General features: G+C 39.0%; 2 protein-coding genes across 5 annotated transcripts in view; one reads left to right on the top strand and one right to left on the bottom strand.

The window, feature by feature from the left end:
• Positions 1-2,648: 2,648 nt before the first annotated feature.
• On the top strand, positions 2,649-6,254 carry zgc:110699 (uncharacterized protein LOC325371 homolog). Its single transcript, XM_060911657.1, has 7 exons — positions 2,649-2,718; positions 2,893-2,949; positions 3,057-3,130; positions 4,397-4,544; positions 4,916-5,009; positions 5,555-5,757; positions 6,200-6,254. The coding sequence occupies exons 1-6, from the start codon at positions 2,649-2,651 to the stop codon at positions 5,742-5,744; spliced, it is 633 nt and encodes a 210-aa protein (XP_060767640.1). The 3' UTR covers positions 5,745-5,757; positions 6,200-6,254.
• A 12,811-nt stretch (positions 6,255-19,065) lies between these two features.
• The window catches only part of phf21aa (PHD finger protein 21Aa), a 217,397-nt gene continuing 211,946 nt past the window's right edge, over positions 19,066-24,516 (bottom strand). For 3 of the 4 annotated variants that reach the window (XM_060911884.1, XM_060911883.1, XM_060911885.1), the window contains one exon: positions 19,066-24,450. In XM_060911884.1, coding sequence (XP_060767867.1) covers positions 23,818-24,450 — 633 coding nt within the window. In that variant the 3' untranslated portion in view covers positions 19,066-23,817. The remainder of the gene's footprint in view (positions 24,451-24,516) is intronic. The other variant, XR_009651772.1, reaches the window with a different exon arrangement.

Genomic DNA, 24,516 nt, shown 5'->3' with positions numbered 1-24,516 from the left:
GGATACAATTGTTTGTAGCACTGAAGAGATACACATACAAGTAGTGGCATTGCATTAAACCACTAGTTTGTAGTTTGCAGGTTAACATCAGACCTTTGATTTCTGAAGTATTCATGAATTAGATTAGTCTAGGACCTGGCTTAGACATGTATGCACATAATTTAGGAGAGGATAACTCAACTGTTATAGCGGAGCTTTCGCGCGGGCCGAACTTAAGAAAATATGGTAACCCTATTGAGTTGATTTTTCATGGACACACAGGGATCCCAGCTGTGTAAGTCAGTCTGTCTGTGCCCCTCGTGATTCTGATTGGCTGTTTGATTTTGGCGGGAACTAGAAGCACGGGTGCGCCTACATAACTTATTTTTGTCTACAGATCATTTCATATTTATTGGTTTTTCCACCGAGAACAACTCAAAAAGCGCAACAAAATAATCATTTTTACAAACTTTAATACAAATTTTAAAAAGATATCAGAACAAGTTAACCAATGAGAGAAAGATGAAGTCAAAACCGGGAAGAAAGAGAGTTTTGACAGAGGAAGTAAAGGAAAGAAGACGTGAAAGAGCGAGAGAAAGGCGAAGAAATCTTTCACAAGAAAAGTGACAAGCTGAAAGAGAGAGAAAACGTGTAAAAAAGGAATTAATAGAAATGATGAGTTGTAGGAATTTAATTCTAAATAGTGATGTTGATTTTGAAATCACTGTGAAATCCTTCGGGATCTGACAAGTTGACCTGAATCCAGTCAGTGTTTTCATGAATCGTGTATCTTTTGTTTTCAAAACATTTTGCTATAAATCCCTAAAGCACACTGTAGTTTATAGTAATAAAAAGAATAATATACATGTGAGTTTGGAGAAATGTATCTTCTGATAAAATTGAAATTGAAACACATCAAAGTACATCATCTGTTGCATGTTTGTTTTCATTTGAATGGAAGCTCTACTATTAGGTAGTACCTAATTTTATATTAGGCTAATTTGACCCCAAGGAATAACTTGGGATGTGTGCCAAAATCGCTATCTGGGGCAAACAGCCTGAAAATTACCAATCCAAGATGGCCACCGGTATTACGGTATTATTATTGTGTTACTCTTCATGTTCCTGACCCTGGTTTATGTGACACATAAACAGTAATAATGTGATGTTAAAAGTTGTATTGTTGGCTGTTAAACATTTAGACTTTCAAGATATTGCTGCCTACTAAAGTAATAAGTTTTGTATTTTTCACTTTAAGTTAACATTCCATTGATCATAATAGTACGATTGAAAATACAATTTCTTTATGTTAATCAAATGCTTGCTTTCTTATATTCTCCTAAATTATGTGCATAGGTCTCTTATGCACATAATTTGTGCATGAGAAATCATTAACATTAATATGAATTTATTAATATACATTAATATTAATAAAACCAGAATAACCCTACCTCAAACATGAAATCATGGAATTCCATGATCTCATGTTTGAGGTAGGGTTATTCTGCTTTTCCCATATTTTCTGTGAAACTGCAATTTTGGCCAATTTTTGGAATTTTTTTTTTATTTACCTTTCCCTTGACCATAGCTTGTTCCCTTTTCCTTCAGTTATGAAAATGATGTCACTAATGGATTCCCCATACCCAAAAACCCATAAAATGAGGTATTGCACATACTTCTGTGATGAGTGGTTCAAAAATTGACATTTTCAATATGGCTACCGGCAGCCATCTTGGATTGGTAATTTTCGGCCTGTTCGCCCCGGATATCGATTTTGGCACACATCCCAAGTTGTTCCTTGGGTTCAAATTAGCCTATAACAGTTGAGTTATCCTCTCCTAAATTATGTGCATACATATCTAACCTAGGCCCTCTACTTGATGCGTAATCCCAAATTTCTTCAGTACACTTTGTGTGAAAGCCTTGAGAAGCATTGGATCTTAGAGGAAGAGCTAAAAAGTGAAATTTAGGGCTTCTTTCTAACCTATTGATTGCTACAATGAAAAAAAAGCTGAATACATAATGATGAATTGTAATAGTAATTTTAGTTGCAGGTAATGGGCACTTTATGGAACAGATGGAACATTTCTGCTATCAGAGGCCGTAAATCAACTGCTTTCTTAATGAGAGCAGCTAAGTGAGTCCTGCAGAAGAAGACAAAAAATGACTTGGAAGGAGTGATTAATGTTGAGAAGGAGTGGGAGGGAGAAAGAGTGAACACTTTGTCCTGTTAGTGAATTTCATAGTAGGCAGGCAGATGGTAGCATAGTAATGTTAGGGATAAGCGTTGTGTGTGACCCTGTCCCAAACCCCACACATACGCTCTAAAGACTTGGCAAGTGCACTTCGGCTTTCTGTCATTTATCAATAAGCTTAGGATGTGTTGAGACCTCAAGGTTGTTGGAGAATCTGGCAAGAAACCTGAACGGCTCTGCCGCGTGGAGAACAGCGCAGTGACTATCATTCAGGACTCCTATATAACATGTAAGTACATTAAGGGAAAAAAAAGCCTCTTTAATGGATTAGTAAGTGATAGGTGCTGAGATATGGTTTGATGTTGAGTATGTTGTTAAATGCGCTGTTCAGTGATCTGGATGTAATATGGTGATTAATATTAATGTATAATAATAAATTCATATTAATGTTAATGGTTTCCAGCAAGAAAAGGAATGACAGATACACGAAAAATGGCAAGAGCAAAACTGGTGCTGCTGGGACGAGAGAACTGTGGAAAGACGGGTAAAAGGCAAAGGCTTACTGTTCATGGTGGAACTTCTGGCCTATTAATAATGAATTGTTCTATTATTAATAATACATTATCCTGAGATCTCTTCCTTTTTTGTCACTTCGTCTCTGTTTCTCCCTCTGTTCTGTTGCTGTGTTTCTCTCACACTCCTTTTGTTTAAAATCCAGCTCTGTGCGTGAGATTCATCACCAAGCGATTCATTGGGGAGTATGACCGTAAAAAGGGTAACACACACACACACACACACACACACTGATTCACATTCCCATCGAACCATGTTTTCAATCTTCTGACTGTCTTGTTTGGTTTATAGTCTGCTTTTCTCTCTCAGAGGTGACCTATAGGTGCCGCAAAATAGTGGACAAGGAAGTGATTGACTTGGAGATTTTAGACACAGTTAATAAGGTACAAAGAGTTTTTAAATCTGAACCACACAGAGCTCTGACATTGTACCATAATTATGCCACATGCTGTAAGGCACAAATAAGTACTTGAAGTGGCATTATGTTATTAACAACAGTAATAATAGATTTTTTTTTAAAAATCCAAACCAAAAGGGCAGCACAATACGACACAATCATTTCATCATTGTAAACATGTTCTTGGCTTTTGATTGCTGCTGTTGCAGCGGGTCATAATATGCAAATCAGACCTTTTAACTGTTCACTTAATTTTTATTGTGTGCTTTGAGACGCTTGACTTCATACCTTGTTGGTAAGTATTTCTTTGGTACTTTAGGAATGATGAATCGTGACTCATTCATGCCATTGAACAAGCAAAAACTATTAATCGACACAATTCAGGCCAAACTTTAACCATTCATATTTAGCATGGGATTAATATGATCACTGCAATACAATTAACAATCATTAAGTATTTTTTCTGTATTTTATTATGCATTGCTAATAAGACACTATGCTAATAGGTCAATATTAAGCCATCAATGTTAACTAAATCAAAGATTAAGCCATTTTAGATAAATACATCTCTAAATAATTTTGGATTACATTTATATTTGTCGCCAAGGTGTACCCTGCCTTTCGCCCGTAGTCAGCTGGGATAGGCTCCAGCTTGCCAGCAACCCTGTAGAACAGGATAAAGCGGCTAGAGATAATGTGATGAGATGAGATTTATACTTGTGTATCAAAACAAATGCTGCAAAATGCTACTTGTAAAATCTGTATCTAATCTGTATAATTTCCTGCTCAGGGGTATTTTTTTGGCTCTTTAGTCTATTATTGTGTTGGTCAGTCTGACTTTTACCCACCAAACCTCTTCTCCTGTGTGAGGGCTCACCTTCCTCCATCACCTACATGCTCGGAATCATTCCTCGCTGTCACACAGACAGTAAGCAGAGCTGTTGTGATCATTCCAGTCCTCTCTCTTATTCTTTACTGAGCATCAGTGTTTATTTGGAGCAGATTGTGTTTAGATATTTCTAAGTAAACACTAGAATTAGGATCATTTCAAAGTTTGGAATGATGGTGGAGTGAAGTTTTAACTCATGCAAGTCCTGGGATTGATCATCTCCTTGTGCCACCTCCATGACCTCAAATCTCAGACTTCATCATAGATTAGCTCATGGTCACTGTGCTCTGTGTGTGTGTGTGTGTGTGTGTGTGTGTGTGTGTGTGTGTGTGTGTGTGTGTGTGTGTGTGTGTGCATGCTCAGGAGTGTGTTGGACCTGGCGCCACCCCTCTCGAGAGCTCTATTAAATGGGGTGATGGCTTTCTGATCGTATACTCAGTGACGGACCGCAGCAGCTTTGACGCTGTCGCGCACCTCAAGAGACTCATTGATCACATCAGACAGAGCCTTGGTAAGAGTAACCTCAGAGCAGCTTCAGTGTTGATGTCAAGTGTGGTATTTTTCCAAAGGTAAGTAATTCCAAGTTAAGATGGAGCTGTAGACCAGCAGTGAATATCTGTGTAACCCATAATTGTGTGGTGTAAACATTCAGCTGTTGGTGACTGTAAGGCTGTGTGTGCATATGTGTGTGTGTGTGTGTGTGTTCATCTTTTATGATGTCATAAATACACCTTCTACCTGCTATTACTTTTTACGATGGTCTGCTCTGATTTACGATGTCCTGTAAACAGCTGTGTGTGTGTGTGTGTGTGTGTGTGTGTGCGCGCGTGTGTGTGCGCGTGTGTGTGCGTGTGTGTGTGTGTGTGTGTTTCCATTGCTTAGGAATCCCCACAGTGATTGTAGCAAATAAGAATGACATGGAGAATGGGCGTGCTGTTAGGACAGAAGAAGGCCAGGCTTTGGCCAGAGACCTGAGGTGTGTAAGTCACACTGACAAACTGCAACACAAAAATGACTTTATATATGAACATTTTGCAAGTAAACAATCTGAAAGGGACACAGGGATTTATGTGTTGAAATGAGAGGAAACACTGAACGTACATTCTGCATATTGACATATTGAACAAGAAACAGAGAGAATAACTGAGAAAACAATAAAATATGTTGCTTTAGAATATTTAAAGGAATACTTCACCATTTTCATGTAACTTTCCCAGGGTACTAATTATCATGTGATAGGGAGAATTGGCTGTTGGGTAGAAATTGACGGATGAGCAAAGTGGGGAGAAAATGAGGAAAATATTAATTTGTGGAGGTCACACATACAAAGCTGAAGTATTTATTTTATTCCTATTTCTCCTTCTCTGGGTGCAACAGGTGTAAAATATTAAATTACTGTTGATATGGTGCGGATCTTGTTTGTTTGTGTGAATGGTTTATACCGTACAGCATATGTAACTGTTGTTGTTATTATTATTATTATTATTATTATCAGGCTTTTTGTCTGATTTGGTACACCAGGTGTAGTTTTTTTGAGCTCTCCGTAGCAGAGTGCTCCTCAGCAGTGGAGGCAGCATTCAGCCAGCTGATCCGTGAGGTACGGGTGGAGTTCCATCGCCACCTGCTAGCAATGGACAAGCGTTCACGTGTGCTGCAGATGCGACATGCACTCAAGAATAAACTCACACGCAGCAAAACCATGCAGTGGTGATACAGCTAAGAAGGTGTTCTGCTACTGAGGTCTACTAAATGCCAAATCACTACTAATGTAATCCATCAGTAAGGAAAATGACTGGACTTGTTTAATGTCCTGAAAATGATACTTAACTGAGTGATGGGAAATTACCCTGCATTTAAACACATAGTTGCCAGTTTAATAGACACACTTAACTCATATCATCACCATATAGATGCACTTTAGTCATACAACAACTAAGTGTAACCCATCTGTAGCCCTTATCTAACCTGACAGCCAGTGGAAAGAGACCACCATTGAACCTCCTTTGATGTTATTTGGGCGGTGGACCAATTTTGTGGGAATTCCAAGGCCACATGATTGTCATTAAAGTGCTAAATTACTTGACATTAACTATATGTTACAAAACATTAACTATATGTTATGTTACAAAACATTAACTATATTCTTCTTTAACCATTCTTTGGTAGAACAACGTGTGTGCTTAGGGTTGCTGTCTTGCTGCATGATCCACCTTCTCTTGAGATTCACTTCATGGACAGATCTCTGTCGAGATACTGAAATGAGCTGTGAGGAAGTTAAAAGACACCCACAGCCATATCCCCCCAATTAAGGGACATGATCAGTATGACTCCTGCCATCCTGCTGAGGAAGATGTCTGAAAATAAAATACTCCTTCTAGGAAAATTGCAGTCACCAGAAAGGGAAATTAATGTTCTAGTGAAATACTATACTGGAACTTTTACAGCTATATTTGACTGATTCTTCTTTGTGTGAAAGTGAGAAGAAATGTCTGGTGGAACATATTTTGTGGCAGTTGATTTGCTATAAATCTGGGGATAACCTCAAACTAGCTATCACATGGCATGTATAAAAACAGAATTTTATGGATTTTAATCATATTGTTTTTAAAAAATGCATGAGAGATTCGCTCCAATATCACAATAACAGATTTGATGAATAATTAATCTACTATTGGTGTATCCTCAACATTTTGTTCAAATTAATGAGAGAAGAAACATAACATACCGCACTGCCTTTGTGAAGTTTCCCGCCAGAAGAAGTGACATCTCTCAGTGCAGGTGTCATGTGTATTATTAAAAGTCTTTGTGGATTTTATGCGTTTTTTTTAACAGAGTTAACAGTTATATATTATAAATATATATTTTTATATAATATAAAATTTTATATATTTTATCAGGGTTGTGTGTGTGTGTGTGTGTATATATATATATATATATATATATATATATATATATATATAAAACCCCGATTCCAAAAAAAGTTGGGACAAAGTACAAATTGTAAATAAAAACGGAATGCAATGATGTGGAAGTTTCTAAATTCCATATTTTATTCAGAATAGAATATAGATGACATATCAAATGTTTAAACTGAGAAAATGTATCATTTAAAGAGAAAAATTAGGTGATTTTAAATTTCATGACAACAACACATCTCAACAAAGTTGGGACAAGGCCATGTTTACCACTGTGAGACATCATCTTTTCTCTTTACAACAGTCTGTAAATGTCTGGGGACTGAGGAGACAGGTTGCTCAAATTTAGGGATAGGAATGTTAACCCATTTTTGTCTAATGTAGGATTCTAGTTGCTCAACTGTCTTAGGTCTTTTTTGTCTTATCTTCCATTTTATGATGCGCCAAATGTTTTCTATGGGTGAAAGATCTGGACTGCAGGCTAGCCAGTTCAGTACCCGGACCCTTCTTCTACGCAGCCATGATGCTGTAATTGATGCAGTATGTGGTTTGGCATTGTCATGTTGGAAAATGCAAGGTCTTCCCTGAAAGAGATGTCGTCTGGATGGGAGCATATGTTGCTCTAGAACCTGGATATACCTTTCAGCATTGATGGTGTCTTTCCAGATGTGTAAGCTGCCCATGCCACACGCACTAATGCAACCCCATACCATCAGAGATGCAGGCTTCTGAACTGAGTGCTGATAACAACTTGGGTTGTCCTTCTCCTCTTTAGTCCGAATGACACGGCATCCCTGATTTCCATAAAGAACTTCAAATTTTGATTCGTCTGACCACAGAAGAGTTTTCCACTTTGCCACAGTCCATTTTAAATGAGCCTTGGCCCAGAGAAGACGTCTGCGCTTCTGGATCATGTTTAGATATGGCTTCTTCTTTGAACTATAGCGTTTTAGCTGGCAACGGCGGATGGTACGATGAATTGTGTTCACAGATAATGTTCTCTGGAAATATTCCTGAGCCCATTTTGTGATTTCCAATACAGATGCATGCCTGTATGTGATGCAGTGCCGTCTAAGGGCCCGAAGATCACGGACACCCAGTATGGTTTTCCGGCCTTGACCCTTACGCACAGAGATTCTTCCAGATTCTCTGAATCTTTTGATGATATTATGCACTGTAGATGATGATATGTTCAAACTCTTTGCAATTTTACACTGTCGAACTCCTTTCTGATATTGCTCCACTATTTGTCAGCACAGAATTAGGGGGATTGGTGATCCTCTTCCCATCTTTACTTCTGAGAGCCGCTGCCACTCCAAGATGCTGTTTTTATACCCAGTCATGTTAATGACCTATTGCCAATTGACCTAATGAGTTGCAATTTGGTCCTCCAGCTGTTCCTTTTTTGTACCTTTAACTTTTCCAGCCTCTTATTGCCCCTGTCCCAACTTTTTTGAGATGTGTTGCTGTCATGAAATTTCAAATGAGCCAATATTTGGCATGAAATTTCAAAATGTCTCACTTTCGACATTTGATATGTTGTCTATGTTCTATTGTGAATACAGTATCAGTTTTTGAGATTTGTAAATTAATGCATTCCGTTTTTATTTACAATTTGTACTTTATCCCAACTTTTTTGGAATCGGGGTTATATATATATACAGTGGGGCAAAAAAGTATTTAGTCAGTCACCAATTGTGCAAGTTCTCCCACTTAAAGATGAGAGAGGCCTGTAATTTTCATCATAGGTATACCTCAACTATGAGAGACAAAATGAGAAAAAAAATCCAGAAAATCACATTGTCTGATTTTTAAAGAATTTATTTGCAAATTATGGTGGAAAATAAGTCATCTCATTATCTCTAGCCGCTTTATCCTTCTACAGGGTCACAGGCAAGCTGGAGCCTATCCCAGCTGACTACGGGCGAAAGGCGGGGTACACCCTGGACAAGTCGCCAGGTCATCACAGGGCTGACACATAGACACAGACAACCATTCACACTCACATTCACACCTACGGTCAATTTAGAGTCACCAGTTAACCTAACCTGCATGTCTTTGGACTGTGGGGGAAACTGGAGCACCCGGAGGAAACCCACGCGGACACGGGGAGAACATGCAAACTCCGCACAGAAAGGCCCTCGCCGGCCCCAGGGCTCAAACCCAGGACCTTCTTGCTGTGAGGCGACAGCGCTAACCACTACACCACCGTGCCGCCCGTGGAAAATAAGTATTTGGTCAATAACAAAAGTTCATCTCAATACTTTGTTATATACCCTTTGTTGGTAATGACAGAGGTCAAATGTTTTCTTTAAGTCTTCACAAGGTTTTCACACACTGTTGCTGGTATTTTGGCCCATTCCTCCATGCAGATCTCCTCTAGAGCAGTGATGTTTTGGGGCTGTCGCTGGGCAACACGGACTATCAACTCCCTCCAAAGATTTTCTATGGGGTTGAGATCTGGAGACTGGCTAGGCCACTCCAGGACCTTGAAATGCTTCTTACGAAGCCACTCCTTCATTGTCCGGGTGGTGTGTTTGGGATCATTGTCATGCTGAAAGACCCAGCAACGTTTGATCTTCAATGCTCTTGCTGATGGAAGGAGGTTTTCACTCAAAATCTCACAATACATGGCCCCATTCATTCTTTCCTTTACACGGATCAGTCGTCCTGGTCCCTTTGCAGAAAAACAGCCCCAAAGCATGATGTTTCCATCCCCATGCTTCACAGTAGGTATGGTGTTCTTTGGATGCAACTCAGCATTCTTTCTCCTCCAAACACGACAAGTTGAGTTTTTACCAAAAAGTTCTATTTTGGTTTCATCTGACCATATGACATTCTCCCAATTCTCTTCTGGATCATCCAAATGCTCTCTAGCAAACTTCAGATGGGCCTGGACATGTACTGGCTTAATCAGGGGGACACATCTGGCACTGCAGGATTTGAGTCCCTGGCGGCGTAGTGTGTTACTGATGGTAGCCTTTGTTACTTTGGTCCCAGCTCTCTGCAGGTCATTCACTAGGTCCCCCCATGTGGCTCTGGGATTTTTGCTCACCGTTCTTGTGATCATTTTGACCCCACGGGGTGAGATCTTGCATGGAGCCCCAGATCGAGGGAGATTATGTCTTGTATGTCTTCCATTTTCTAATAATTGCTTTCACACTTGATTTCTTCACACCAAGCTGCTTACCTATTGCAGATTCAGTCTTCCCAGCCTGGTGCAGGTCTACAATTTTGTTTCTGGTGTCCTTTGACAGCTCTTTGGTCTTGGCCATAGTGGAGTTTGGAGTGTGACTGTTTGAGGTTGTGGACAGGTGTCTTTTATACTGATAACGAGTTCAAACAGGTGCCATTAATACAGGTAACGAGTGGATGACAGAGGAGCCTCTTAAAGAAGAAGTTACAGGTCTGTGAGAGCCAGAAATCTTGCTTGTTCGTAGGTGACCAAATACTTATTTTACCGAGGAATTTACCAATTAATTCATTAAAAATCCTACAATGTGATTTCCTGGATTCTTTCCCCCCATTCTGTCTCTCATAGTTGAAGTGTACCTATGATGAAAATTACATGCCTCTCTCATCTTTTTAAGTGGGAGAACTTCCACAATTGGTGGCTGACTATATACTTTTTTGCCCCACTGTGTGTGTGTGTGTGTGTGTATATATATATATATATATATATATATATATATATATATATTTTTTTTTTTTTTTTTTTCCATCCCAAGAACATTGGGATGGATGAAAAAAAATTATATATATTTTTAATACTGAAATTTCACATAATACAGAAAATAGACTTTTTATGCAATTGATTTTATAACAGTTAATAGAATAAGCCCCCCAAAATATCTGAATCACTTCATGTTTATTCAAGTTGAATGTATGAATAAGTAGCCAAAGCTGGCCAATAATGTAGGGGGTGTGAGTCATTTAATTAATATTTTATGGATAAATTGGGTCTAAAAGGTGCATCAAGCATTGCTATTGGTGAAAGTTTGTCATAATTTGCATTATTCTTCAAAACTGATTCAATAAAGATTTCTTTTGTGGAAAATAATAAAAGGACGTAAAATATACCCCAGATTCTAGAATGACCTATATATTTCAACAAAAGGTGGAAATTTTTTTAATTTAATTTTTAATCTTGCCTCAGATATCTTTCTGCCAAGATCATGTTGGGTAAGGTAGATGCCAGTTTACCAAACACTGCCTGCTTAAAGATGTCTCAAATTTTGCAAGCTACATGTGACTTCCTCAACAGTGAATTTCATGTTTTAATCAACTTGTTGTATAGCTACATCATAGCTTAAACATTAATGTTGGGTTATCTGTGTCTATAATGAAAAAAATTATTCTTGATCTGCAAAGACCAATTGTGGTAGACTTGTTTTATCAATAGCCTTAAAAATTGTAAGATGATGTGGCTAAGGCTTAACTTTACACCTTAGGGCAGTTTGTTATACAACAAGGAAACCAGATAAAAAACTAATTAATATAGTACAAAGCATAGCTCATAGTTTCATTGTTCATAGGGTGGTCAATGATTTCATCACTGATGTTGAGGGATAAAATGTATTCTGAGAGAAAAGGAGGGGAGGCTATGCTTTACTAGCTGAAAGTCATTTGCTACTCTGCAAGATCTGTGCTTTCTTTAGCCTAGGACATACAATATGTTAAGAGAGATGGAGTTACAGAAGAGACCTCAGACCATCAGAATAATTTATTCCATCAGAATAATTTAAATAAGGTCAATGTTATTCAAATTATTCTCTTTGGATTGCCCTCTCTACCCTTACAGTTTAAGGCAGGTTATTTGGTGCCTTTGTGCACATATGGAAAGTGTGTGGAATTTAAACACACTCATTTTCTCATCTGATAAAATATGGAAATGTAGAAAATGTTTTTGAAAAGGTAGGCATATTTTATTGTCCAATTATTATAGACCTAAGACACCAAGGTTTCAATGGTTTTTAGACATTAACATAGAAGTAGTTTATTTATCACATGTACACTTAAGCACAGTAAAATTCCTCTCTGCATTTAACCCATCTAAAGCAGTGAACACACACATGCGCGCACGCGCGCACACACACACACGAGCAATGAGCACACACACATACCCAGAGCAGTGGGCAGCCATGCTACAGCACCCAGGGAGCAGTTGGAGGTTAGGTGCCTTGCTCAAGGGGCACTTCAGCCCAAGGCCGCCCCATGTTAACCTAATCACGTCTTTGAACTGTGGGGGAAACCGGGGCACCCGGAGGTGCTTTATGTATTAACACAACCTCCATAATGCATCAGTGTGATTATATTCCATGTATCTTCTTTCCAAGATAAAGTTCACGACCTTTAGAAATAAACATAGAAAGTCTGAAAAACTTTAAAAAGCAACCGAAAAACAACATGAAAGAGTGTAAAATTTTTGCATATAAGGCAAGAATTCCATCTTCAGTTACAATGCAAATATACCAGTGAAACAGACCTTTAACTTAAGGCTACTAAAGAGACTTTTTCTATGTAGAAGTCCATCCAAGGATTAGGAAAATCCCAATCCTGCCCAGCACACAGTTTGGAAATTTTATTGTTCTGCTTAGATTTTAAAACTGAAATGTCTCCATTAGTAGCCATATGCTCTTGCCTTTCTTGACACCTGGACTATGTACTTCACTGTGTGTGATCTTCAAAGGATCTTCTGGCATGTCTCCTGGAATCAAAGTGAGAGTTTGCCTTTTATTAGAGGAAATTCCATGCATAAAGTACCTACCCTGGTCTCTGATACTCTTGTAGTACCTCATACAATGTTAAGGTACATGACCATGCATCTTCTTCAAATCTATGTGAAGAGACCTCTTTGACATCATTTGTCTCTAAAGTTTTGCCACTACAAAGATTTCTATCTACCTTTGCCACAAATGGAATCTGACACTGTCTTTTAAAAAGAGGGCATGTCCACTGAATTATGGAGTTCCTCAAAATGCTTTTTCCAGTACACACCAATAACCCCAGTAGAGGTCAACCCTCTACATGTAGCACAACATACTTAGCACATCTCCTCCTGCTGAAGCACTGCTGGTTTACCAGAAAATCTTTGACACGACCCAAAAGGCTCCCCCCCCCCTCAGGTTTTGTTTCTGATTTCATTGCAGTTTTTTTCTGGCCTTCATATCAGTTGAATCAGGTAAACATCCTGCATTTGAGGACTGGAACATGGTCCATTTGGTTCCTTCCATCACTCAGTACCAGGAATCAGTCCTTTAGTTAAATTTGGGTTAAATTTGTCTGGTTCTGTCAGACTCCTACTGAAAAGAACTGAAAGAATTTGTTCATAAAGTTGTTCACTACCGCAACAAACACAACTCACCAACTGTTCAGTTGAGAGCTCTTCCCTTCTTTTTACTTGAGTGTCCAAAATATAGGACCTCAAATAAAATGTCATTAGAAAATTGATCAATGACCAGTGTACCAAGTAAACTAGACAGCTTACTTTTATACATCTAATAATATTTCACTGCTTGGGTTCAGATCCAGTGGGACTGTGGAATCGGGGGAAGACGTGGAGCCACATAATGATAATTATTTAAACAAAAATAACCTCTTGGCCACTGGGAAAAAAAATTGAAAATGTGTAACCCTTGATCTAAGACTTGGGACTGTCCCTATACTCACCTTGGTCATTCTCCTAGGGGAGCTCCAGAATAGATGAGACACCACACCTGATTTTGTACCAGAGCCTGTACTTTGTGGATTAAAAAACAATGTTGTGTTTTATCCAAACTGAGTGTCTGTGGCATATAGGCATTTACATCTATGACAGAGACTCTTTGACCATGGCAAGATCAATGGCATGTGCATACTGGCATGCTATCCACAAGGACATATGGGTCCTGAGCATTTCCATATTCAATTAATGAGGACTTGCTTCCTGAGAAGGTACTTTCTGACAGCAGAAATTACTTGGTCATCTCATTGGAGAATACTTAAATAAAATAAATATGCCTCCGGGCAGCACGGTGGTGTAGTGGTTAGCGCTGTCGCCTCACAGCAAGAAGGTCCAGGTTCGAGCCCCATGGCCGGCGAGGGCCTTTCTGTGCGGAGTTTGCATGTTCTCCCCGTGTCCATGTGGGTTTCCTCCGGGTGCTCCGGTTTCCCCCAAAGACATGCAGGTTAGGTTAACTGGTGACTCTAAATTGACCGTAGGTGTGAATGTGAGTATGAATGGTTGTCTGTGTCTATGTGTCAGCCCTATGATGACCTGGCGACTTGTCCAGGGTGTACCCCGCCTTTCGCCCGTAGTCAGCTGGGATAGGCTCCAGCTTGCCTGCGACCCTGTAGAAGGATAAAGCGGCTAGAGATGACGAGATGACGAGATGAATATGCCTCCCATTTTCCTTGACAACCAGTTGTCTCTTACTCAGAACCAGATCAGTGATGTTTGGTTGCAGGATAGCACCACTGCTTTTGTGGGATAATGGGGAACACTCACATAACAAATGAGATGCTTCCTGCTGCTAGATTAGCCAAACTGTAACCAGTCTTGTAAACTCTGATAAAGTTTGCTCATTAAAGATACATTTCTATTGTTAAACATGCCTAGTGAATTAACCACAATATCCTTCTGTCTGTCCTTAGTGAAATGCTGACAGCATGCCAGTGGTTTGTGTCCTACCTAAAATGTTGCTTGTATCAAATGTGAAGTTCCACATCTGTTCCATGACTTTCTCTTGGTGCCTCATTAGCCAAGTTCCTCAAGTCCCTTTTCTTAACCTTCTATATCCATCCTCTTAGTGAGGTAATGTCTGTACATGACTTTTTTAATGTAGTTGTGTTGATGACATTCAACTTTCTTTCTCACCATCATATTCCCAGGTTACTATCAGTATCTCAGCATCTCTGGCAGACATTTCATCTTACCAACTACAGCTAAATACCAACAAGACTGTATATAACTGTAAATGGATGTCCTAGCCTTCCTATATGCATTGAGAACTACTTCAAAAAATGTATGATACCTCAGAATAATATCAGATGATCAGATATTATTCTGAGCACATGATGAGAATTGGACCTTTTCTCTCCATGTAGCTGCAGCAGCCCTACTCATATTCACCCATGTCAGTACTGCATTCCATTCACTGGCTTCCTTTGTCTATCTGCCCTAAACCTAAATCTCTAATACTTGCCTACAAGGCCAAAAATATACCACCTCCTTGCAAATCTTCCCAAACCCTAATGGAAATATTCAATTCCCGCACATCCTTCGAGCCATATGTATGCCACAGCTTGACCTTTCAAGACACAAGAAAAATATGCATCATGCCTCTTTTCTGAATTAGTGACCAGGGGATGTAATGAATTTTACCCCTACGAATGAGTCGTGTACTGCCTTCAAACACAGATTGAAGTCTTTAAAAAAAAAAAGCATGTTGCATGACAGATGTTGACCTGAATCATAAAAACCTTTTTTGAAAGATAGCATTGGAAAATTTAATTTAGTGACACAAAATATTTACCAGCAATTGTACAACGCCATTTCCAAAAACGTTGGGCACTGTGTAAAATGTAAATAAAAACAGAATTCTATGACTGGAACACATATTAAGCCAAATAGCTGCACTACCTATAACATGTTAGCAGGGGAAAACACTTCAGACAACCCTGCATGACGTTTTACCAAACTGTACTGTAACCACCCTTACACAGATTGCAACATTACAGCATATTTAAAATTGGATTATGACCAACATGTGAAGCCTACAGAGTACTCAATGGGACGTTCAGTAATGATTAAGGTTGATGCTTCCTCAGGGGCATCCTTGGGAAGCTATTCTGGCAGGACCATTCACTAATAAAAGCCCTTACATGTATTAGACACTGCAGCAGAAGGAGAAACATAAATGAGATGTGTGAAGGTCTCTGCGGTACTCATAGCGGAGTGAAGCTCCATACTTAAGAGAATATGGTAATGCATTGACCTGATTTTTGATGGCTCTTGTGATCGTACGATGTCCATACATACAAACAATGTACGTGTACTACCACAGGGAACCCAATCGTAAGTGCACAGCAACATATCTGATAAACCACTGACCACTGGACAACGAAATTTGTATTTTTATTTCCATAAAATAGATGGGTTTTTATCCAGCACTTATTTTTAATCTGATTTGTAAAGAAATAACACGGGATTATTTACTAACACATTAGGAGCTCTGCTTTTAGGCAGTGCTTAAATATTCATTACAGGGATTCTTATTTAGAGCAAGTGGGAGGAAACCCATGCAGACAACATGCCTACTCCACACAGAAAGAACCCCATCAGCCATGGGGTTTGAACCCAGAACCTCCTTGCTGGGAGGTGATAGTGCTAACCACTGCACCACCATTTAGGGAGGATAGATGAGTTTTTATCCAGCTGACTGGATGTAAGACAACACATTTCAAGTAGCCAATCGAACTAACCTGAATGCCTTTGGAGTGTGGGGAGAACCCCACACAATGGTGTAGTGGTTAACACTGTTACCTCACAGCAAGGTTCTGGGTTTGAGCTCTGTGGCCTTTCTGTGTGGAGTTTACATGTTCTTGTGCCTCCATGGATATACATCTAAACATGTATATTAATTTTGCACATAACCCCATAAAAAGGTGCACATAAAAAGGTTTTACCCAAACCTAACATATTCAGAACTACTCAGTCTGTACATACTGCTCATCTATACACACTATACCAAATCTGCAAGGAAAAAAAAAGCATACCAAACTGAGAAACTCTAAGCATTAATTCTTATTTCTTTCTTCTGTAAAGCAGCTTTGTGACAATGTTCATTGTTAGAAGCTCTATACAAAATAGAATTTAATTGACTATTGGCGCTTCTAGCTTCTTAATACTTGATAATGAACAAAGAGTAATTGTAGCCCTTGTCGACAAACAAAATTCACTTCTTTCAAATGTATTACTAACCCCCTGCCTATCAGAGCTACATTTTATGATTTATTTGTGAAGGGTTTTAGCTTCATACTTACAGTGGTGCTTGAAAGTTTGTGGACCCTTTAAAATTTTCTATATTTCTGCATAAATATGACCTAAAACATCATCAGATTGGGTGGCATGGTGGTGTAGTGGTTAGCGCTGTCGCCTCACAGCAAGAAGGTCCTGGGGCCGGCGAGGGCCTTTCTGTGTGGAGTTTGCATGTTCTCCCCGTGTCCGCGTGGGTTTCCTCCAGGTGCTCCGGTTTCCCCCACAGTCCAAAGACATGCAGGTTAGGTTAACTGGTGACTCTAAATTGACCGTAGGTGTGAGTGTGAATGGTTGTCTATGTGTTAGCCCTGTGATGACCTGGCGACTTGTCCAGGGTGTACCCCGCCTTTTGCCCGTAGTCAGCTGGGATAGGCTCCAGCTTGCCTGCGACCCTGTAGAAGGATAAAGCGGCTAGAGATAATGAGATGAGACATCATCAGATTTTCACACAAGTCCTAAAAGTAGATAAAGAGAACTCAGTTGAACAAATGAGACTAAAATATTATACTTGGTCATTTATTTATTGAGGAAAATGATCCAATATTACGTCTGTGAGCGGCAAAAGTATGGGAACCTTTGCTTTCAGTATCTGGTGTGACCCCCTTGTGCAGCAATAACTGCAACTAAACATTTCTGGTAACCGTTGATCAGTCTTGCACACCAGCTTGGAGGAATTTTAGCCCATTCCTCTGTACAGAACAGCTTCAACTCTGGGATATTGGTGGGTTTCCTCACATGAACTGCTCGCTTCAGGTCCTTCCACAACTTTTCTATTGGATTAAGGTCAGGACTTTGACTTGACCATTCATTAACTTTATTCTTCTTTAACCATTCTTTGGTAGAACAACTTGTGTGCTTAGGGTCGTTGTCTTGCTGCATTACCCACCTTCTCTTGAGATTCAGTTCATGGACAGATGTCCTGACATTTTCCTTTAGAATTCACTGGTATAATTCAGAATTCATTGTTCCATCAATGATGGCAAGCCATCCTGGCTCAAATGCAGCAAAACAGGCCCAAACCATGATACTACCACCACCATGTTTCACAGATAGGATAAGGTTCTTATGCTGGAATGCAGTGTTTTCCTTTCTCCAAACCTAGCACTTCTCATTTAAACCAAAAAGTTCTATTTTGGTCTCATCCGTCCACAAAACATTTTTCCAATAGCCTTCTGGTTTGTCCACGTGATCTTTAGCAGACGAGCAGCAATGTTCTTTTTGGAGAGCAGTGGCTTTCTCTTTGCAACCCTGCAATGCATTGTTGTTCAGTGTTCTCCTGATGGTGGACTCATGAACATTAACATTAGCCAATGTGAGAGAGGCCTTCAGTTGCTTAGAAGTTACCCTGGGGTCCTTTGTGACCTCGCCGACTATTACACACCTTGCTCTTGGAGTGATCTTTGTTGGTCGACCACTCCTGGGGAGGGTAACAATGGTCTTGAATTTCCTCCATTTGTACACAGTCAGTCTGTGGATTGGTGGAGTCCAAACTCTGGAAATGGTTTTGTAAACTTTTCCAGCCTGATGAGCATCAACAATGCTTTTTCTGAGGTCGTCAGAAATCTCCTTTGTTTGTGCCATGATACACGTCCACAAATGTGTTGTGAAGATCAGACTTTGATTAATCCCTGTTCTTTACATAAAAACAGGGTGCCCACTCACACCTGATTGTCATCCCATTGATTGAAAACACCTGACTCTAATTTCACCTTCAAATTAACTGCTAATCCTAGAGGTTCACATACTTTTGCCACTCACAGATATGTAATATTGGATCATTTTCCTCAATAAATAAATGACCAAGTATAATATTTTTGTCTCATTTGTTTAACTGGGTTATCTTTATCTACTTTTAGGACTTGTATGAAAATCTGATGATGTTTTTAGGTCATATTTATGCAGAAATATAGAAAATTCTAAAGGGTTCACAAACTTTCAAGCACCACTGTATGTGGAGAGGTTGTAACCATGTCATTAAAAACCTGAGCAAAGCTTTATGCAGAAACAGACAAATGAAACAGTGATTGACTTTATGGTTTTAATTAGCAAAAATGATAAAAATTAATAAATACAAATTGATCAAATGCTCCTAAAATGCCCATCCCCTTCAACATGAAGAAAGATGTGTAAATGTGCATTAAATAACTTACACAAAGAAAACAATGAAATCTATGATGAAACAAATAAACAAACATCAGGCAGCACTAAACAACAAAGACCAGATAACATACAAACTGTAAAAAAGTAATTCATCACATCATACTTAAAACCATTATGAAAAAATATTCAACACTTCTTTCCAAGAGAACTATGTAAATCGTGTACTGAACACTTTATAATTTGTTTGGCACAAGGGTGTACCACTGTGAATATGTTGTGTTTGTGCAATACTCCTTATCTGATTGCCTTCCTGAATTTGTACAGGTGAGAGGCCCTTTAATGAGGTAATGGTAAAAGGAAGGCGTGCAAGTTTGTGTTGAGTGAAAACGTGAATGGGGACCTCAACATTCAACACACCCAAGCAGCCTAATGATGACTGAGTGAACTGTAATGCACTGCCTCAGTGTTGGGTTTTTCAGTCATTTCACATTTAAATTTTTTTTTTATTTTTTTAAACACTTTAGGGATCAAGAAAATGACACAAACACTTATTCTCTATTGTATGTAACATATATGCAGAGACTTTCCACACTTTCAGACACCACAGCTTTAAACATCCAAACACAAATGGTCAGACTTATCAGTAAACCCTGACATTTCCTGGCCAAACAAGGGGCTGAAGATGACATTTGAAAATATCCAATTTAATGGGCAATCCCTTACCAACCCCTAAAACACACTTTTATTATATCAGACATCATCATAGAAAAAAAATCCGTAGAAAAATTCACATCAGTGTTCACAACTGAGCTCTCACAGCTGTAGTGACAGTCAACAATAGTTTTGAATGTATCTGCAATTTCCCCCTTCCCCTTAATTTCACAGGGCTTAAAGCTACCCACCAGTTTTTGTCCATTAGGTCCCATTCTGGCAAACTGACATACTGTACATCTGTATAAACGTCACTTGCAAACAATCATTTATTCACCTAGAAAATTTTGTCTCCCACAGGGCTTTTGAAAATTAATTGGCTCACTGCTAAACACTATTGTGTACCAGATCAGAAATTAAGTTTGGCTGCTTTGAATCAAACCAACTAAACCATGAAATGGACACAAAAGCACTCCATAAATAAATAAAGAAAATACATTGTTTTAACTGAAAGTACAAGAACATCGTAATGAAAATTAAAAGTCTTCTAAATAAAACTTAAATTAGGCACTGGCCAAAACAAAATAAACATAAGATACACAACTCAAATCTGATGATAGTGCAACAGAAAGCAGTAATGACTCCTAGAGAGAAACACGTAATTTTGCCAAATCACACTGACACAAATGTTCCTCCAACTGGAACATCACGTTAACCAAGAGCATGTTAAGGCAACCGCTTTAAAACTCTACTACAGGCCAAACAGGTTGATTGCCTGAGTAGTAAAACACTCGTGCGCGCACACAGAGTTGAAACGAGGACACAACCAGTACTATTTATATTTACACAGACCTGCATCACATTTATATTTGTAATTTGCATCTCTGCATGATCTGTTGTGCTTCATTATCGACATAAAGTTTCATAAAAGTTGCCATTGCCTTGTATAAAACACACCATCTTGTATTTATAATGGTCTGACACTCACATCTATAGACTTTCAGAGATATGATACAAATGCAGCATATCTCTGATCATTCACTCTTTAACATGATATGACAGCAGATGAGTGGAGCAGTGTTGGGTTCATTTATGTTCCTGTGCTGTTGGGTTCTTAGCTAAACCTCGCACTCCTGTGCTTTGACTCTGAGTCGTCTTAACAGTGCCGCCATGTGGAAGGCTAACACTTCATCTAATAAAACAATACAAAATAGAAAGCCCTTGTATAATGCTACATAAGCATCATTTCACAAATAAAACATTTCTTTTGATAAAATGTGCATAAACCAACAGTAAAGTACCACAGAGCCAGATAAACCCACAGATGAAAGATGACACAAAACAATGCTTACCATCAGTATGCTGCAGAAACCTTCACTAACAAACCTTTACTTAGTGTTCAGATGCCATCAGCCCTGTGGTACCCTGTAGATGGAAACTAACCACAATGTCATTGTAAAGTCTGAGTTTAGAGTCATCCTATTAGCTAAGTGAATGATTTATTATAGTCTAATAAAAAAAAAAACTATTAGGGAAAGAAATGGAGCATTCCACTAGAAATCCTGTTGTAAAAGTTGTGTTTGAGATCCAACACCAAACTCACTGCCTTAACACTCAAACACGTCATTTTCATCACTAGTAAAGGCTGTGTCTGTTTTATTAAGTTGTCCTCAATACTGATGCTACACAAATACAACGCTATTATTCATACATCTATTTAATCACCATAAAGTAAAAATACATGTCCCTGTGGCAAACAATATTTGGCAAAACAGAGCTGAGTAATTTATTTGAAAAGACAACAATTGAAAAATATACTTACAGAATTGCTGCACATGGACGTTATAAATAGAACAAATACATCTAATAGGTGTGTAGCTTTTTGAACACCTGGAAGACCTGCTTATAAATTATGTTCATGTCTTTCTCTTAGCTGCTCTGCTTTGGAGCCCAGAGGGGAAAAAAGCCCTACACCTTTACTGGACTGATTCTATCACTCTAACAGCCTTATTACTCTTTTTTTTTTTTTTTTTTTAACAGTGATAGGACCAGAAGTAGACATGTACCAAAATAAGTATTTTCATATTGTGATATTTAAAAAATGTTTATGATGTAATCACAATATTATTACATTCAATAATGACTACATGCTTACCTGTAGCTGTCTTGTGGCGCTCCATTTTAACTGCAAATTGCAGGGAGAGCCTTTGGCAACCTTTTATATTCATAACTTCTAAGTTCTTGTGCATTTATTTTACAATCAAGTTGCTAAAAAAATAAATAAAATGAAAGCCCTGTGATGGACAGACATCCCATCCTGGATATCTTTCTGCCTCACACCAGGCTTGTAGTATTCGAGTCCAACTTGTGCTCTAATTTTAAGGACTCGTGACTTGACTTGGACTTGAGCATTGATGACTTGGACTCGTGCATTAACTGCATTCGGACTTGTAAATTGGAGATGAAGACTCGGATTTTTTCTTTATTTTTTGTAACATGCCATAATAATTTGGCATAAGATATTTATATCTACATTCATTTTTGTACTAATTTTGTGCAAGAGTGTCACACCTGCCTGCCATGGCATGTGCAACAGATACACACTCAGGCGCGCTCTGGACAGCATGCACACCAAGCAGACTCTCACATGCACCGTAAACGACTCACACCTGCACAGGATTAAGGCGCAATCAGTGTGCCTATATAAAAACACACTTACTTTGCGAAGTATTGAGTTGCGTTGCTGACACATTACCAAGCCTTATTTCCTTGTTTGGTTTCCTGATCCCTGATTTTCTGTTTCTCGTCTTTGATTCTGCCTAGACTACGATAGCTTGTTTGTGCCTCGCTCAACCTACTGCCTGTTTCACCGTTTTATGATTTTGCCTGCCGTTCTGGATTGTTTACCTGTCTTCACTTATATTAATAAACACGCCTTCTGCACTTATATCCGTCTCCCAACCATCTCTGACAGAATACTTTGCACTCCTTGACAAAGAGAATGCACATTCACCTGTTCATACGTCATGTTCAGGAACAAACTAATGTTAATGGCGCTGAAACAGCCACCGTCAAATGGTGCGGTTGGAGTCTTGTTCTCGGACTCGACTCGGATCAACAATGGACTCAGACTCGACTCAAATGTTTTTTTTAATGACTTGGACTTGACTCGAACTTGAACACTGGGGACTTGAGACTGGACTCGGACTCGAGGTTTAGTGACTCGACTACAACACTGCCTCACACCCAGTGGTCCTGGCTGCTTGATACACACTGTGACTCTGACCAGGACTAAGTGATACTAAAGATGAATGAATATATTAACGAGCATTCTAAAAGCAAAACTAGCTTTATGTATAAAGTTAGTTTTTGTACCAAATACATAGATGACAGCTAGATGACTAACAGCTGAAGAGTTAACTGTTTGCCGACCAGACTGTATTATGACAGCTAGCTAAATTGAACAATGAAGGATTTCTGGCAATTTACAATTCAGTCAGCACATTTTAGACTTTCATGATAAACAGAATAATGCAACAGATTTCACTCTGAGGGCTAAATGTGGTGAGGGATTCAAAACTGGCCCAAGTAAAGAACTTTACTTCACTGTCCTTATGCTACCCCATGCCAAAAGAAAAAAAAACAAAAGGGCATAGTAATATTATTGCCGACAATAACAAGACTGTGCATGTTTAATATCTCAATGTATTGTATAACTATTGTATATTATTGGCACATGTCTACTTATGTCCTAACACTAACATTTTAATAGCTGGAAAAAGCCTTTGCTCAGTTGTTCCATAAGCTTTCCAACCAAGAGGTGCAATGGCAACTATAGCAGGCACACGTTGGTGTGATATCTTAAACTCTGATAACTCTTAATTTATTTCTTTATATTATTATTGATTATTATTTGTGTTAATTTTTTCAGGTGCTGGTACTTTAGAACTTTTAATCCTGCTCATCCAAAATGGCACTGTGGATTCTTACAGACAAGACAACACAGGAACAGAAACATTAAATGTTAACTTAGGACACTTTTAGATCGGAGGTCTATGGGGTGTAAGGGGTAGAACGGGGTGCACACTTTAATATCGATACTATTCTATACCTTGTACTACCTCTGCCATGGACATTACTGTAGGCAATGGAGGCTCCACACTTTCTCTGAGGTCCCTGATGCTGTTTGTATTTACGTCTCCTATGCAGACTTTATCACTGGCAATATTTTGGTTTTTGCTTTCCTCATACCCATCCTCTAGCTCTAGAGTCCCGTTTGAGCTGGCACACATGGTGTTCTGGCTGTGTGTATTGCTGAGAGTTGGAGAGGTGTTTGTAATAGAACCATGTCGGCTAATGGAAGTGTTCTTTGTTTCACTGGTGTCCATGGTTTTCTCAGCACTTGAGATGCTGTTGTTGGTATTTGTGGGATTGTTGTGTAGGTTTGAGGTATCTCTGAGATCTGTGAAGGTGTTGCCTACATCAGAGAGACTACCAAAGCTTGTGCTATTCTTTCTATTTGGATGTTGGTTTTCCTCCGAGCTGGGAGTGGTGATGGGTTGTTGGGTCAAAACAGTGCCTGGATTTCCATTGGTAATGCCCATGGCCAAGAATTGGGGCAGAGAAGGCAGTTGAATGCCCCTAATAAGACGTACTAGATCCTTCACCTTCTCTATTGAGGCCTCCATTTCCCGCTGTCGGGCCAGAACGCCATTCCTGCTCTCTGTACATATCTGAAGGAGGCACAAGATAAAGAAAACTAGACAGAAGTTGTGACCAATATCTCAATATTTTAAAAT

This window comes from Neoarius graeffei, chromosome 27 (genome assembly GCF_027579695.1).
Source record: "Neoarius graeffei isolate fNeoGra1 chromosome 27, fNeoGra1.pri, whole genome shotgun sequence".
NCBI classification, from domain to species: Eukaryota; Metazoa; Chordata; class Actinopteri; order Siluriformes; family Ariidae; genus Neoarius; species Neoarius graeffei.
This window is presented reverse-complemented; position numbering and strand designations above follow the sequence as displayed.